This window comes from Ochotona curzoniae, unplaced genomic scaffold (genome assembly GCF_017591425.1).
Source record: "Ochotona curzoniae isolate NIBS_2020 unplaced genomic scaffold, NIBS_Ocur_1.0 contig_46, whole genome shotgun sequence".
In the NCBI taxonomy this organism is placed as follows: Eukaryota; Metazoa; Chordata; class Mammalia; order Lagomorpha; family Ochotonidae; genus Ochotona; species Ochotona curzoniae.
The window spans coordinates 6,795,288-6,812,611 of NW_024466340.1; the positions used below are offsets into that span (position 1 = coordinate 6,795,288).

At 52.4% G+C, this 17,324-nt stretch overlaps 1 protein-coding gene across 4 annotated transcripts in view; it reads right to left on the reverse strand.

Annotated features, from left to right (window-relative positions):
* Positions 1-11,085, reverse strand: part of SBNO1 (strawberry notch homolog 1) — a 45,091-nt gene extending 34,006 nt beyond the window's left edge. Inside the window, exons 1-6 of one of the 4 annotated variants that reach the window (XM_040987094.1) lie at positions 10,942-11,082; positions 5,970-6,101; positions 5,111-5,215; positions 4,113-4,422; positions 2,408-2,508; positions 538-634 (exon numbers count right to left, since the gene is read on the reverse strand). In XM_040987094.1, coding sequence (XP_040843028.1) covers positions 538-634; positions 2,408-2,508; positions 4,113-4,422; positions 5,111-5,215; positions 5,970-6,101 — 745 coding nt within the window. In that variant the 5' untranslated portion in view covers positions 10,942-11,082. Of the gene's footprint in view, positions 1-537; positions 635-2,407; positions 2,509-4,112; positions 4,426-5,110; positions 5,216-5,969; positions 6,102-10,941 lie in introns of all 4 variants that reach the window. The other 3 variants (XM_040987093.1, XM_040987095.1, XM_040987096.1) reach the window with 3 other exon arrangements.
* Positions 11,086-17,324: the final 6,239 nt, after the last annotated feature.

Below are 17,324 nucleotides of genomic sequence, written 5' to 3' on the forward strand. Positions count from 1 at the left end.
TACCAGGGAACTGGATCCCTGGACCCTCACACAGCAAGCCAGGCCGGGAGCTGACAACCCACTGCAGTTCAGGCACCTAACTCGTTTACATGACTAAAGTATGGGATTTTCAATATCCATATGTAGTTGCTAAACAATCCATTTTTTGTTCAAATTTAAAATACACCATTAATAGAACCAGTACCGTGGCACAGCAGGTCAAGCCCATGTTTACATGGGTACCCAGCACCTCAGGTACCAGGCCAGCCCTCACCAGCTGTCACACATTTGCCCCAGCTGCTCCCTAACACAAGGGCAGGCAGCAGATGACCCAAGCCCTCGGCCTGCTGTGATATGAAAGCTCCGTGCCGAGTTCCAGCCTGGCAGTTTCAGGCACCTGGGGAGAAAAGCACCTTACAGAAGTCCCCGTCTCCCTTTCTTTTATTAACTACGTCCTTCAAACAGGTAAATGAAAAGTCAGTGCATGGGGGGGAGAGACATAAGGTTCAAGAGGAACTGGGAAATCTCTTGGTAGCTCGATCAGTCCAGAGGACATACATTTTATCGGCATATACTCTGCATAGGTTTCTGCATGACCCATTTCTTCTTCATCTTCTTCCTCGGGCTCATCTTCCTCCTTTACAATGGGTACCTTCTGTAACAGACAAAGGGTATAATCATCTCAAGTCCAAGGACAACAGACCTGGAAAACATACAAGAAAATTCTGCCCAAAAAAACGCAATCTCCAGCCATGATGGCTCAAGGGCTAATCCTCTGCCTACAAGCGCCATCATCCCATGTGGATGTCAGTATGCATATGAGCCACTCCACTTCCAGTCTAGTTCTTTGCCTGTGGCCTGGGAAAATAGTGTAGGATGCCCTAAAGCCTTGGGACCACATGCCAACAGGAGAGACCCAAAAGAAGCTCCAGGCTACTGCTTCAGATCAGTCTAGCTCCAACCATTCTGGCCACTTGAGGAGTAAAGCAGCAAAGAGAGGACAGAACAAATCAATCAACTACCCCAGCCATATGTCGGCAGTGAAAAACTGGCCCAATCAGTGGATTCTGCAGAGACCTCATCATGCTTGGAATGGCGAGACTGGTAGCAATTCAAAACTGTTGAACTATCAAAACCACTTGAGCAAGACCCTCAGAGCATGCCCCACATCAGGGGTGGGTGGGAGACTGGGTAGGGCTTCTCCCTTTATCTCCCCCTTTACCTCAGATACAGGGAAAAAAACAATGTGGAAATGACAGTCTTAGCCACTTTCCTGTAGCCCTTGAACCTTTGTGCTCTAGTTAGCTACGTAAAGATTGTCAAAATAGAGGAAAAAAAAAAAAAAACAAAACAATTTATGCATGCCCAAAAAAATTATTGGAAAAGAAGATTTACAGAGAAGAAGATTTTCCATCCATTGATTCACTCCCTAAGAAGCCACAACAGCCGGAGCTGTGCCGATCCGAAGGCAGGATCCCAGAGCCTCTTCTGGGTTTCCCACACAGCTGCAGGGTTCAAGAGATTGGGCTGTCCTGGACTGCTTTCCCAGGCCACAAGCATGGAGCTGGACGGCAAGCGGGGCTGGCAGGATTAGAACCCATATGGGATCCCGGCGCATCCAAGGGGAGGACTTTCATTGCTGCACTACTGCACCAGGCCCAGATGATCTTTCTTATTACCTCCTCCTCTGGGTAAACCTGCATTTCCACTTAAAAAACAGTATTTGCCCCCAGAGGTAGGCAATTGCCTAAGCTGGCCTTGTACCCAGGAAAGTGTCACATTGCTAGAAGAAAAGTAACCAAGAGCTGGTAGGCATCTTGGCCTGGTCTTTCAACAATGTGTGGAAGGCTGAACACCAGGCTGGCTCCTGCCGAGGGTGTGTGAACTGGGTATACGCTGCAGATTTCCTGGGAAAGAGGGTCTGAGGGAGGGCACGTTGGACAGGGGAGGAATGCGTTCTGGGATTTCCGCTGACTGGGCCACTACACTCGCACATAGGCAAGTGAGCGGAGACTAAGAATGGCTTGGTGGGGAAAATTGGAGGACATATACGGGTTAGGCCAAAGCACCTGGCCACATGGGGGGACCTGAGCTGGGGCAAGTAACATGGCCTGCCAACCACTGGCACATGTGAAAGCAGGGTCTGAGGAGCAAGCCTGGCCGGGCCACACCACCACCACACCCAGACCTACAGAGAATTAGACCTGGGGGCAGATTTTGTAGTCCCAGCCAGGGCAAGTGAATTCAGATGGAAGATCTGCCCCTCTCTCAGTAACTCCATTCGTCAAATAAGTTAATCTAACAAAAAAGGGGGTGAGGCCCAAATTTAAGGACCCGAATGGTAGTGCTTACTGCAGTGACATTCCAGCTTCGCCCTGAGCGCCTCCCACACGCACGGACGTTCCTGCACACTTGCACAAAGACTCACCATGGTCGGGGAGAAGCTCCGCATCTTCATGTCATTTATCCAGATCCTCGCCACCTCCTTATTGGAAGACTCCTTCTTTACTGTACCATTGCTTACATCAGCTGTGGGGAAGAAGCCAATTTATATTTCAGAAGAAAATCCCAATTTATCTTCTTACCACTTAGTAAGTCAAAGTTTACCCATTTCACAAACCAAAGGAGCTCAATCTGTCTAGCTAATTACATTACATACGAGCTAGACACCTTTACGGATAGAAACATGTGCCAGCAAAAAAATGTGTGTACATAAACACACAACAATTACTGCTCTCATGATAGATAACTAGCAAATACAAAGAGACATTTTGCTTCCTTCAATAAAACACAAAAATAGAAATAAAATTTATGTTACCACCATGAGGAAGTAAATCTAGCCTGATTTACTAGTGCTATTGTTTCAAAGCAAAACAATCATTTATGTAAGGAAAAAATGAACTTCGAAACTATTTTTCATCCTGCCTCAAAAAAAAAAAAAATTCAAAAGACAACTTATACAAATGGTGTTTAAGCCATTTTTAAATATAACAAGAGGTGCTGGTACAGCGTCGTAGCAAGCTAACCCCTCTGCGTGGGAAACCAGCATCCAATATGGATGCAGTTTTCAATCCTACCTGTGCCGATTAACGATTCAGCTCCTTCTTTTTATTAAAGTTTATTATTCTGGGGTTGGTGTTGTGGCATAGTCGCCTAAGCCTCCACATGTGGCACTGGCATCCTATACAGGTACCAGCTCAAGTCCTTACTGCTCCACTTCTGACCGAACTCTGTGGTCATGGCCTATGAAGCAGCAGAGGATGGTCCAAGATCTTGGACCACTGCACCCACCAGGGCAGTCCTGAAGAAGCTCACGGCTCCGACTGTGCAGAACCCAGCTCCAGCTGCTGCAGTCACTGGGGAACAATCAATGGATGGGAAATCCCAGTCTCTCTCTCGCTGTAACTCAGGTAAAATATTTCATATTTCTGTATTTTAGGAGCAGGGTGCAGAGTTCCTGGAAACAACCTTAAATGTCCCTGAAGAACTCCTAATATAGGAAGTATTCCTGGGACCTCAGGCATGACACCATGGTCCTTAAGGATGCAAGAACGCAGAGAATTCTGGGAAACGAATGCTTAGAGACTACTGGGCAGGTATGCCACTTGAAGCTCAAAAATGAGAAGGGCTGAATCTAACACGAATGAGTTGGTAAAAAGTTCAAGGGGTCATGAGACAGAAGTACACCTGGGGTTTGAGCATTGGCTCAATTGGCTAACCCTCTACCTCCAAGCGCTGTGATTCCACATGATCACCATTTCATGACCCAGCTGTTCCACTTCCCTTCAGGCTCCCTGGTCATGAGAGGAAGAACAGTGGAGGACGCCCAAGTTCTCATGCCCCTGCCATGCTTGTGGAAGAACTGGCTGGAAGGTGAGGCTTCCGGCTTCCCCCAGCCCCGCCTCAGCCACTGCAGTTTTAGGAAGTGAAGCAATGAGTAGGCGACTCTCAACCTCTACCCTAACTTGGTCTTTCCCCAGGCATTAAAGTACCTGACAATGCCACAGTTCCTTTCAAATGCTCTAGCTATGCCACAGAAACTGTGCAAGCACCACCTTCCGCATCCAGTGCAAGACCAAAACAAACCCTTTTAAGAAAAGGCACTGACACGTGCACTGGGGAGACACACTCACTGGCTGCCGTGGCCACGGGCTGCGCGATGTTGGGCGGCGGCTTGAGCTTCATGAGCTCGTTCAGACTGTTGTTCTTGAGCAGATCCTTCAGCTGCACCTGCTCCTTGGAAGAGGCGGAGCTCGTGGCAGTCCGCACTGCTGGCGCCGAGACGGAAGGCCGAGTGCTTGCGGTCGTCTGGATGAATTTCGTTAAAGTGATGGTTTGCCTATTGGTTGTCACAGGTGGCGTTTTGGTCATGACAATCGTAGACCCCAAGGTGGGAAGCTGGCTGATCTGGTTGAGCACGAACGTCGTAGTGGATGGAGGCTGCTGCTAGAGAGGCAGAGCAAGTGTGTGACACCCTTCCCAAAGAGGAGCAGGAAGCAGGGGCCCTGTGAGCTCAACACTGATTTTATTCTTGCCTGATGACTACCCTTTCATTTCTCATTTGCTAATAATTAGCTACAAACTACCACGTCAAAGTACTCCACAGTAAGAAAAGGAACAAAAGCAGAAATAAGAAAAAAAAAGCGAGATAAAGGTGAATTTCCTAAAATGTCATTTTTCTTTTGAAAACCCTAAGTGCCTACAGAGACAGCCGTGCGTTACAGAGCAGCAGTAAAGGGGATGCGCACAGGAACACAGCAGGCACAAAGATCGGCACCACACAGCAGGTGGCCGCGCTGCAGCCGTGCACAGGTGGCATGGATGGCACCACCAGCTCTAGTCGCAGCTGCCCCGCTGCTCGAATACTGGGAGACAGTGGAGAATGACCTATGTCACTGGGCTCTTGTCACCACAGGAGACCTGAATGTTCCCAGCTTTACGCTGGCTCAGACCTATCTACTGCAGCCACTTGGGGAGTGAACCAGAGGCCAGAATATTTATTGCAATGCCTTCAAAATACATGAATAATAAATCTTTTTTAAAATGAGGGAGCCGGAACTCTTTGCCCTTGGGGTCACATGATGAGCACCATGCTGAAGGAGGTGGGCATGCGCAGCGGAAGCGTGCTTACCCTCATGTTTAACAGTGCTGCAGGAGGGACAGCCTCTGGCTCTTGTTTAGCAGGAACTGCTGCTTCAGGCTCCACACTGAGTTCTAATGCGTTAAGTGGCACTGACTGCAGAGAGAACATCAGGACAGGAGAGGAGGACAGCGACTGTGTCAGGAGAGCTGCACTTGTACTCGGAGAGCGTCCCGCAGGGACACAGGAGGCAAGGCCAACAACCCTGACACGCAGCACTCTCAATGAAGCGGAGCTAAGCCGACAGCAGAATCTTACTTCCACTTTTCACAAAAAGTGTACAGTGGAGTCAAACAAGAATCTCCCTATAAAGACGATTAGAGCAGAGATGAACTACCCACAGACACTCAACACTCCATCCTGGCATGGCTGAGGAATCCAGAAGGCAACCCTTGCCACTCGCATGGGCCCGATGGAGGTCCAGGCTCCTGGCCAGCCTTTGGTGTTGCAGCTACGTAACAAATAAACTAATAATTAAATAGCTCTCTTTCCTCAGACATTCCACTAAGTCCAAAAAAAAAAAAGGGGGAAGAGGGTGCAGAAGGAAGACAGAAAACGACGCCTTGGCTATCCTTACCAACATTGCCTACCTCATGAAAGACGCTGACTGCCCACCCTAACACATCTATTCCAACCTCCTCGTATAAATGAAGACTAGGAATGTGCAGGTGCAGCGGCACAGTGGCTCCAGCCAACGCCTCAGAGTGGCCCATTCATGCAAATCCCAGCTACTCCACTTGCAAGCCCACCTCCTACTGACACGCCCTGAAGCCCCTGCCATTCCAGGTCTCTGCCTTCAGCCAAGCCCAGCAAGAGGAAAGGGCAGCAACAGATGGAATCCAGCTCTTACCTGCTGAGCCGCAGGAGTGGGGGTTGGGGTGCCCAGCCCCGCATCGCCACCATCGATATCAAAGAGGTCATTGGGACTAATCCCACTCTCACTCAGAGCAGCAAGCAGTAAATCCTGCCCTGGTTCCACCATCTTCAGGGAAAAAAAAAAAAGATATTAGATATTAACAGAGAAAACAAAGTGACAGTTAAGTGTACTCTACCTAGAAACAATCCAATATATATTTTTTTAAAGATTTATTTTTATTATTTTTTCATTGGAAAGGCGGATATACAGAGAGGAGAGACAGAGAGGAAGATCTTCCATCCGATGATTCACTCCCCAAGTGAGCGCAACGGGCCGATACTATGCCGATCCGAAGCCAGGAGCCTCTTCCGGGTCTCCCGCACGGGTGCAGGTTCCCAAAGCTTTGGGCCATCCTCAACTGCTTTCCCAGGCCACAGGCAGGGAGCTGGAAGGGAAGCGGGGCTGCCGGGATTAGAACCGGCGCCCATATGGGATCCCGGGCGTGCAAGGCGAGGACCTTTAACCACTTGCGCCACCGCGCCGGGCCCAACAATCCAATATTTTTAACCAGATCTACTGATCCACAGAACTGACACGCGTCAAGGGAAGAGTAGAAAAAAAAATAAACAGTCCCTTCTCAAGATCCTCACACTGAGAAGTGCAGGCACCATGCGGTATCAGACCTTACGCCCACGCCCTGGGGAACAGACAAGGGAGCGCAGCCCCAGGGAGGCGATCCCCAAGGCACAGGACCTTCAAGACTGCACGTTCTAACAGCTACAGCTGGGCCAGACGCAGTCACCTAGAACCTAAGTCCCCACCTTGACACGCTGGGATTCCATATGGGCGCCAGTTCTAATCCTGCCAGCCCTGCTTCCCATCCAGCTCCCTGCTTGTGGCCTGGGAAAGCAGTCAAGGCCAGCCCAGGTCCTTGGGATCCTACAACTGCATGGCAGACCCCGAAGAGGCTCCTGGCTCCTGGCTTCGGATCGGCGCAGCACCAAACACTGCGAACACTTGGGGAGTGAACTAGGAGACAGATCTTTCCCCTTCTATCTCTTCTCTGTAAATCTGTCTTTCCAATAAAAAACATAAATCTTGAAATAATAATAAAATATAGATGGGTTTCAAAATTTTTGCATAAACAAATCTAATTCCATTTCCAGTTATTTTTTAAAGATTTATTTTTATCGGAAAGTCAGATATACAGAGGAGGACACACAGAGAGGAAGATCTTCCAGCCAATGCTTTACTCCGCAAGTGGCCACAACAGCAAGAGATGAGCCAATCTAAAGCCAGGATCCCAGAGCCTCTTCTGGGTCTCCCACGTGGGTCAGCGTCCCAAGGCTTTGGGCCATCCTCAACTGCTTTCTCAGGACACAAGCAGGGAGTCAGAATGTAAGTAGGGCTGCCAGGATTAGAACCAGCGCCCATATGGGATCCCAGGACAGGCAATGTGAGGACTTCAAGTGCTAGGTTACCACACCAGGCCCCATTTCCAGTTTTTAATGACCCTTATATATAAGTATTAAAAATCTAACTGCATTTATTTTTCTCAGAAAAATTTGTGCTACAGGATGCTAATTTTCACTCATTTTGTTCTCAGACTGAATGATAAAAGCATCAACTATTTCATGATGTCCTACAAAAGGGCGTGAGCTAAGAACACTGTGACCATGACCTCCAAAGCTGAAGATAAAAACCAAACATTGAATAGAGGAATTCTCTTCTGTATCCAAGTTCGTGTATCAGACATAAATCCTAACACATGCGAAACGAAAACGCAGGCAGAATAGCTGTTTCCGAGGATGGGAGGGGAGACGGACAGCCCAGAGTCACACGCACTGAGCCTCTCAGAGCGAAGCAGAGAAACACTGCAAACGGTATGGAGGAGGAACTCGGGCTGCCCAGGAGTGTTCCACCGCTTGCACTCTTAGGGCCTTCTTCCACACTGCCTACTGGGGTCCAGTCATGGGTGAGAACAGGACCATCATTTTAGAGCAAAAACTGGGGCTCACAAAACTTAAAATCACCTGCCCAAGTTCACTGTGAGGAGCAGACTCGCCTCCAGAACATTCCAATCCTCAAAGCCCAGAATTTTCAGTTGACATTAGCAATCTACAAGTTTCAACACGTTCTTCGTAATAAATGTTACACTGAACAGGGACACCAGCAACCCATTCAGACGCGGAATCCCGGCTCAGCTGCTCCACATCCACTCAACAATCCCACCGACACAGGCTGGCAAGGAAGGAGGTCTCCAATGGGAGAGGCTCCTGGCTCCTGGCCTCTGCATCATCTCAGCTCCAGCAGCTGTGTCACCTGGAGACTGAACCAGCAGACAGAGCTTTCTGTCTCTTTCCAATGTAAGCAAATCATGAAACAAAAACTATCTCTCTTCCTAACACTTTCAAATCAAACAAAAACCTTGGGGAATTTCCAGCACAAATATATCTGACCATACATTACAAAGTCTGGTACAAATATGCACCAAGAAGTTTAAAACAATGCTTTAAAAACACATGTGGAGGCCCAGTGTAGAAGCCTAGTGGCTGAAGTCCTCACCTTGCACACTCCGGCTCCCTTATGGGTGCTGGCAGCCCTGCTTCCCATCCAGCTCCATGCCTGTGGCCTGGGAAAGGATGGGGACCCTGCACCCGCGTGGGAGACCCAGAGGAGGCTCCTGGCTTCAGAGCAGCTGTGGTGGCCACTTGGGGAGTGAACCAGCGGATGAAAGATCTTTCCTCTAACTCTCCTTCTCTCTGTAAATCTTGCCAATAAAAATAAATATTGGGCCCAGCGGCGTGGCCTAGTGGCTAAAGTCCTCGCCTTGATTGCGCTGGGATCCCATACGGGCGCCGGTTCTAATCCCGGCAGCCCCACTTCTCATCCAGCTCCCTGCCTGTGGCCTGGGAAAGCAGTCGAGGAGAGACCAAAGCCTTGGGACCCTGCACCCATGTGGGAGACTTGGGGAGGTTGCTGGCTCCTGGCTTTGGATTGGTGCAGCACCAGGCATTGCGCTCACTTGGGGAGTGAATAACTGGACATAAGATTCTCTCTCCTCCTCTGGGGTATATCTGACTTTGTAATAAAAATAAAATAAATCTAAAAAATAAATAAATATTTTAAAAGTAAACTGCAAGCCATATCAGGGGCAATGATTTATGCATGGGAGGGGCCTATGGCCCACCCCATCACCCACTGTGGATGGGCTTATTCTTCAAATCCTAGCAAGATCTTATCTTTACAGCAAACGGTGGAAATAATTGATTTACAACTGAAACAAGACTACACTGTTTCAAGCCAGAGATTCCAAAGCGCAGACTGGAGTCCTCTGGAGGCCAAGGGCTCCATGACCGTCCCGGGACAGCACCCAGTGAGTCCATACTGCAGTAATGGCATGACCTCAAAAAGGGAGAGGCACTGAAGTCAACGCTGAATGCACAAGTTTTCAAATACGTTTTAACAACATAATAGTTAATTTCTGAAGAAAGAAATACAGCAAGCATTTAAACTACAAATGAGTGACCACCTCAGAAATCACTCCAGGGATTACGATCTGATTTAGATATTCTACAATGTATACGTGCATTAAAGAGCCATGATGCACAGCATAAATACACATTATCAATAAGATGAATAAATGAGACCCACTGACTTGAGTGTGAGCTAGCACTGACAGACTTTAAGCCTGTAAGGATCTGGGCCTGGTCCTGGCACGGTGGCCTAGCGGCTGAAATCCTTGCCTTACACATGCCGGGATCCCATATATATCTCCCAAGACAAAAAAGAAAAAATTTCGGTGGGCTCTCCTCCGTATGTCCCTCATCCACAATTCCCCAAGTTATCCTTCATACTTGGCGAGCTGAGGCCAAGCACAAACGTGTGCGTTAGCGAATCAGATCGCCGCAAAAACTTGAGGATGACGTCATCTTAGCTGTCAAGGGAACTCGGAGCACAGGGGCACGCAGACCCTCCGACTCCCTCAAAGTGCTGCTTCTGTACCCTGCCAGACCACGGCCACCCTCACCCCTCCTTTTTAACACTTGTCTAGCAGCTGAAGGGCAAATCATTTTTATTTTCTAGGAAAAAAAACCGTAAGCAATAAAGTTACAACTGAGAGAAAAATGCCTTTTCACGTCAGAAAAATTTGGCAAACTTGTTTAAATCATGAGAGTCCTCGTCGCCGGCACCACCCCTGTCTGGTTCAAGGCTGAGCCCTAACGGGGTCCCCTGGCCGAGCACCCCGACTCCCCGAGGCACAAGCTGCCAGCGAGCAACTTTCAAAGGTCGGAGGGACCGAGTCCTGCCTTCCCGCAACACGTGTTCAGCACAAACTTCCGGGTGCGGCTACAATTGGCTGCGCAGCTCAATGGATTCACAAGGCTGCGGTGCCGACTCGCGCCCGCTCCTTCCCCCCCACGGTTCTCCAGCAGCGACTCCCCAAAACAAAAGCCTCCCCGCCCCAGGGCCACCGCGGCTCGCCGCGGCCAGGAGCGCCCGGCCGGCGGTCCGAGCATCACCTGCACGCAAACACAAAGCGGCGGGCGGGCGGGGAGGAGCCGGAGCCCCGGGCTCGGGGAGGAAGCCGGCATGCCCGCGCCGCCGAACTCTCCCGCAGCGAGCCGGCCGCCAACCGCCGCCCCTGCGAGGACCCTCGCCCTTCCGCACGGCGCCCCCCACGTGCCCACGCCCGGCGCCCACCGGCCTGCCGCGAGGGCCGGCCCGGACCCAGAGCCGCCGGCGTGCGCTGCCGCTGCCTCCTCCCGTCCCGGGACGGCGGGGGCCCGGCGCTGGGACGGTCCCGGGGCGCGCGCCGAGCGAGGCCCCCCAAAACCCGGGGCTCCCCCGCGACCACGCTCCAACCACCGGCCCGGACCCCGAGGAGGGCTGCGAGTGGGAGGCTTGTCCGGGTGTGTGGGGGGGGAAGAGTAGACGGAGAAACGGGGCTGAGGGGAACACTCACTTTCCCCCGCGGGAGCCGACGCCAGGACAGCCTCTCCCGGACGACGAGAGCTTCGCGAACAGCGGGCGAGCCGAGCGCGGCGGAGGCGGCGGAGGCAGCGACAGCGGCGTCCGGCTCTGCCTACCTCCCCGCCGCCATCTTAACGCCCCTCCCCCAGCCCCCCCGCCCCGCCGCGGGCAGGGGGCGGGGCGGCGCGCACGCCGCGCGCACGCGCCCACGTGACTTCCTCCCGCCCCGCCCCCGCGCGCCCGGCACGCGCCCCGCCTCCGCCGGCCGCCCCGCCCATCGCGGCCGCCCGAAGCCTTGCCCGCCCGAGGAGAGACTCCGCCGGCTTCCCGCCCGGCCTGTTCCCGCGGCTGCATCCGAGAGGATTCCGGAACGCAAACGGTCCATCCTCGCGGCTCGGGGGTGGGCGAGCGCCGAGGGGGGCCGGGTTTCCGAGAAGGGGGAGGGGGGAAGCCGAAGGCCTCTGAGGAGAGTCACGTGTCTGCCCTTTCCGCCCGGCGCTCCTAGAGAACTCGCGAGAATTCCGTGTCCCCACCCCGTCCCGCCCCGCGTACTGTCGGGAAGAAGGTCGGTATTGGGCTGTCACTGGGAGGTCAGCCGGTGGAAAGGGCGCATGCGTCCCACACCTGCTTTGAAACTCGCTAGGAGCGGCCCGCAGCTATTTTCAGAAACCCTTTGGGTAGGTTGCTGTGACCCAGGAAGTCAGTCAGTGGCGTAGCTCTGGTTTTGCAAAGTTCTTCGTGGGCCCGGCTCGGTAGCCTAGTGGCTAAAGTCTTCGCCTTATACACGCCGGGATCCCGTATGGACGCCGGTTCGTGTCCCAGCTGCCCCACTTCCCATCCAGCTCCCTGCTTTATGGCTTGGAAAAGCAGTTGAGGACGGCCCAAAGCCTTGGGACCCTGCACCCGTGTGGGAGACCTGGAAGAGGGTCCTGGCTTTGGATCAGCTCAGACTGCTGCGGCCGCTTGAGGAGTAAACCAGCGGACAGATCTCCCTCTCCCTGTATTCTTTCTTTTAAAGAAAGGAAAAATTATTCACTACCTAGTAAATTGTAGCATTAAAATGGGCATGTTCATGGTGTGTTCAGCTCGTGCAAGGCACTTTGTGGAATATGAGACCCCAGTAAGGGGAGCCCCCTTAGGCGGTCTGAGATCGTAAACCCAACCCGAAGGCCCCTTCCTCTGAGGCTTCACCAGCCAGCTAAACCTGCGGCCCGCGGACCTAGCCCTTCTCACTGTCTTGTTTTCATCTGCAATGACCTTATGTAGAATAAACATTAACTTTCTGGTGTCCCTTTTTTGTAAAGTCACTGTGAGTATGCCATCGGCCTTGGGCAGCTTGGGCAACGGGCACTCAGGTGGTTCTGCCCCCTGCTGGCTGCACGTCCAGCTGCCTGCTGACTGAGCACACAGCCGGTAGTGATGACCTGAACAGCTCAGTGTTGTCTAGGTAAATGCAAGATTGTTTCCAGCAGGGACTTCAGCACGTTTGTGCAGAGTTTCTCTGGTTAAAAATAAATGCGTTTTGAAAACCTCTGCACCAACATTTTTTAAAAGATTTATTTACTTATTTATTGGAAAGGCAGATGTACAGAGAGGAGAAGAGACAGAGAGGAAGATCTTCCATCCGATGACTCACTCCCCAAGAGACCGCAACGGCCCGTGCTGCGCCGATCCAAAGCCAGGACCTCTTCCGGATCTCCCACGCGGGTGCAGGGTCCCAGGGCTTTGGGCCGTCCTCCACTGCTTTCCCGGGCCACAGGCAGGGAGCTGGATAGGGAGTGCAGCTTCCACGATAAGAACTAGTGCTCTTACGGAATCCTGGAGCATGCAAGGCGAGGGCTTTAGCTGCTAGGCTGTCGCACCATCCCCCCATAGATATTTTTAAATATTTATATTCATCTACTTGAAGGCAAAACAACAATGAGAGTGTCTCAATTACTGATTCATTCCCCAAATGACCGCAACAGCCAGGGCCAGGCCAGGCTGAGGCCGAGAGCCTGGAATTCTATCCAGGTTTGCCGTGTGGGTAACACGGGCTTCAGCTCCGGCGTCCACATGCTTTCTCCCGGGGTGTGTCAGCACTCAGCTTGAAGCACAGGATCCCGGAGGAATGGATGTGCCCGGCAGGAGCTGAGGTCAGCTGTGCTACAGCCCCACGACAGTTACCTGAGAGATAAAGACCTACGCTGAGCGCCCCGTGTTAGCTCATTCTCCAAGCATGCAGAATTGTCCAGAATGGCCAGGGCTGGGCCAGAGCCAGAACTGGGAAGCATGAGCTCAATGCAGGTCTTCCTGGTGGGTGCCAAGGACCCAGCCCCTGCAGTTGCTGCAAGCTGCAGCGAGGAGCCAGAGGCTGGGAGCGCTCGGGGCTCTGTGATCGCCTAGGTTCAGAGCTCTGTCCCCAAAGGGGGAACGGGGCTCCCGGCATCAGACAGCCACTGTTGCTCCCCCCTTCTTCTACCCTGCTTCACCTTTTCTTTTTTAACTGTAAATGTGGGAAGAAAATCAGCTATATTCATCTGACAGAAAAAAAAGCCTTCATTGCACATGAAAGCCACTTGGGGCTCCATCATCTGACGCCTAAATGCAGGCCTTGACAGCATGCTAGGTGTCCGTTGTCTCTCTGTCGCTGCCAGGGAACACAGCTGGGAACCCAGTCTTGAGGAGCTGATTAAGGGTTGGGTTTTGGCCTCCTTCCTACGATGCCAAAGCAAGGAAGTATCAGGGAAGCCAGATCCCAGCAGCCCATGAAGATGCAAAAGCGATTGTGTGAAAGGCAGAGAACATGTCTCCCACTCCCCCTGGTTCATTCCTCATGTGGCCACAATGGCTCGGGTTGGGCCCAGCTGAAGCCCTCAACTTGGAACTCTGCGTGGGTCTCCCCCGTGGGTGCAGCGGCTTGGGGATTTGGGCCGTTTTTCCTTTCTTAGGTACCAGAGTGTTCCTCTATGGCTTTGCTTTATCCACTAGGAATGGCCAAGCATTTCCGATTTATACATTCCCATGTGCGGTGTAGACACTCTTTCAGTTTTCATGAAAAGGGGCCACACAAGGCTGACACGTCTCATATGGGCGCCAGGCCCGCCTGCCCCACCTGCTATCCAGTGCCCTGAGAAGGCAACAGAGATGGTCCAAGTCCTTGGGCCCCTCCACCCACGTGGAGATTCGGGCCAAGCTCCCTTAGCCAGGCCCCGCTGTGCTGTGCAGTCATTGGCAACTCAGTCAGTGGATGGAAGAGCGCTCTCGGGGTCTCCCCTCCTCTGTAGCTCTGCCTTCCAAATAAGACTTTAAAGAAAAAAGGAAATCTCCACAAGCAGCCCAGGAAGTAGAAGCTACACCTGCTTTGGTTCCAAGCATGTTGTACGTACAGAATATATTTTGCATGTTTTTTATGATTTATTTCTTTTTATTGGAAAGACAGATTTACAGAGAGAAGGAGACAGAAAAATCTTCCATCCACTGGTTCACTCCCCAAGTGGCCCCAAGAGCCAAAGCTGAGCTGATCCAGAGCCAGGAGCCAGGAGATTCTTCCAAGGTCTCCCACACTGGTGCAGGGTCCCAAGGCTCTGGGCCGTCCTCGACTGCTTTCCCAGGCCACAGGCAGGGAGCTGGATGAGAAGTGGGGCTTCTGGGATTAGAACTGGTGCCCATTTGGGATCCCGGTGCATTCAAGGCAAGTACTTTACTACACTATCGTGCTGGGCCCCATATTCTGCATATTAATGTAGCTATGCAAATATAAGGCATGTTATTATGTATGCAGATATGCATTATGAATATAAATAAATGTACACATACATACATAATACAGAACTGCACACATATGTACTTGAACTGGGTTATGGATCACAGTGGCAAGCAGCTGTGGAACTTGCTCATGCAGTCAGCCCTCAGTGAACATGGGCTGCAGCCTCCTCAAACCCTGGCTTGAAAACACTTGAGGAAAAACTGCCTGTGTTCTGAACTTGTCCTACTACTCATTATTACCTAAACAACATAGTATGGCAACCATTTATGTAAACATTTACACTGTGTTAAACATGTGATCTAGAACTGATTTCAAATATACAGGAAAATGTTAAATACATAGGTTATATATAAATACAATGGTCTTTCAGTTCATTCAGTCTTATTTTTGTTTTTCAGAAAGGCAGAATGAGAGTCAGAAAGAGGGAGATGGTCCGTTCCCTCGTGCTCTGCTCAGATGCTCGGAACAGCCAGGGCAGGAGGAGAATGGGGCGTCCCATCCCCTGGTTTGCTCCCCAAATGACTACAATGCCAGGCCCAGACCAGACTGAAGCCAGGAGTCAGGGGTATCAGCTGGGTTCCCCGTGTGGGTAGCAGGGGCCTGAGCACTTGGGTCACCCTCCATTGCTTTTCCACGCACCTAAGCAGGGGGCTGCATAGGTAGTGAAGCAGCTAGGCCTTGAACCATTGTTCTTAGCTGTGCAGATAGCAGTCCCTAAAATAAGCTTACAAATAACATAGGATATTGTTTAAAGAGATAGTAGAGGACCAAAAAGAGCCAGAGAGAATGGGCTGGGATGGGGCAGGGCCACATGCGTGCACCTGCGGTGAGAATGCACCTAGGGGTCGGCAGAGCTGCCAGGGCCCAGAGCGGGGCCTGGAGAACAGGCCCGTCCCCAGCCTTGGGAGGCTGGGATTCAGAACTCTGAGAGGCAGCTGTTTATTTTTTATTTCTGTTTTTGCTGCTGGCACTCAGGGAGGCCACCAAGGCTGTTTCTGGGGGGTGGAAAGAACCTGGAGACTAAACCAAACGCAGTTGCCAACAGCCAAATGTCACTGCTAAGGGAGCCGTGCTGGAAGAGCGAGTCCTGCCTCCTCGTGCTTCCTGACCTTCCTGGACCCCACTGGTGGCCAGAGCCCACGTCCAGCAGGGAAGCCATGGGCCACATAGGGCAGGAAGAGTGGACTGCCAGCCGTCATGGCCCGCACTGCCTTCAGGGCCTTGCACGATCCTACCTCCACCCGCCTCCCTGCACTAGCCTGTCCCAGACACAGGCCCAGCACGCAGAGCTTTTTTCCACGTGTCCCCCGGCCACCGCCTTGGCCCAGAAGCCCCTTTCCCTCGGAGCTTCTCAGATGATGGAATTCCTCAGATGGAACCACCTAAACACACAGTCCTCTCCCTACCCCCTTCTCATCTCCATTATCCCCCATAGCATTAATCACCAACATCATCCTTTACATCAATTCTTGTTTCTCCCCCTAAACGTGGAGGGTGGTCAGTAGCCACGCAGCGTGCCCATGCACCATGCGATGTTGCCATGTGCACTGGAGTGCCACTTGCTCAGCTTCTACCTGCTCCTGGGAAAGCAGTGGAACCTTCCTCCAACACCCAGTCCCGGGCCCTGCGCTACTCCAGGCTGTCATCCAGCCTCTTCCCCGCTGGGAACCAGGAGACAGAAGGTCCCTCTCTGTCACTCTCCCTTGTTTTTTAGTATTGTTTACATAGTTGAGAGAAGCACACCCTTGTGGGACTCTGATTAGGGTGGGGAGGTTCAAGTTGAGAGGAATGTGGGTGAGACAAATGTTTCAGGTTCGTGCCCTTCAGTTCCTGCCAATGGGGGGCAGTCATTTGCTGACACCTAGAAACACCCCCTGCTGTGGGCAGCAGGACTGTGGCTTAGTGGACACTGTATGCTTGGGGCACCAAAACCGTTCCAGGCTTACAACTCAATTAGTGTTGAATTATTCAACTCTCACGTATTCACGGAAGCTGGGTGATACCCTCGCTCTCCCAGCCTAGTTCCGTGATGACTGGGAGGATGCTGCCTACAGCCAGCGGGGGCCCAGAGCGTGCCAGTGTCCAGGGCTCCTCACTGTATCCACCTGCACCATGGGGAGGTCTCCAAGACCGTCTTAGGACGCCATGCAGGGCACAGCAGGGCACGCTGCTCCTCGTGTCGTCCAGAGGGTCCCCCGGAGCGGGTCAGGGCAGGGCAGCTACCTCCTGACTAATCCAGGTCCTGCAACGGCGCTGCTGGGCGGCCTGGGTGACCCTCTGCTGCCCGGCCAGTTCCTCACCCACGGACCCAGTCGGCTGCCAAGAACCCTGCCAGCCAGCTCCAGGAAGTGGGAGACCGGAGCAAAGACCGCTGGAGCACAAGCTGCTGGAATGCCAACCTGCCATGACAGCCAGGGTTCCCAGGTCAAAAGGGTGGGCCGAGGGGTCAAAGGTCGGGTTCCGGTCAAGTCCCAAGAAAAAGCGGAAGTCCCGGAGCTGATCCACCCGGAGCCCCGGGCCTCCAGCCGCGTGAGTTCAGCTGAGGAGGCGGAGCTTCAGCGGGGAAGGGGCGGAGCTTGCCTCCTCCCAATGACAGCCCCGGGGAGGAGGGGTCGTTTCCCAGCAGC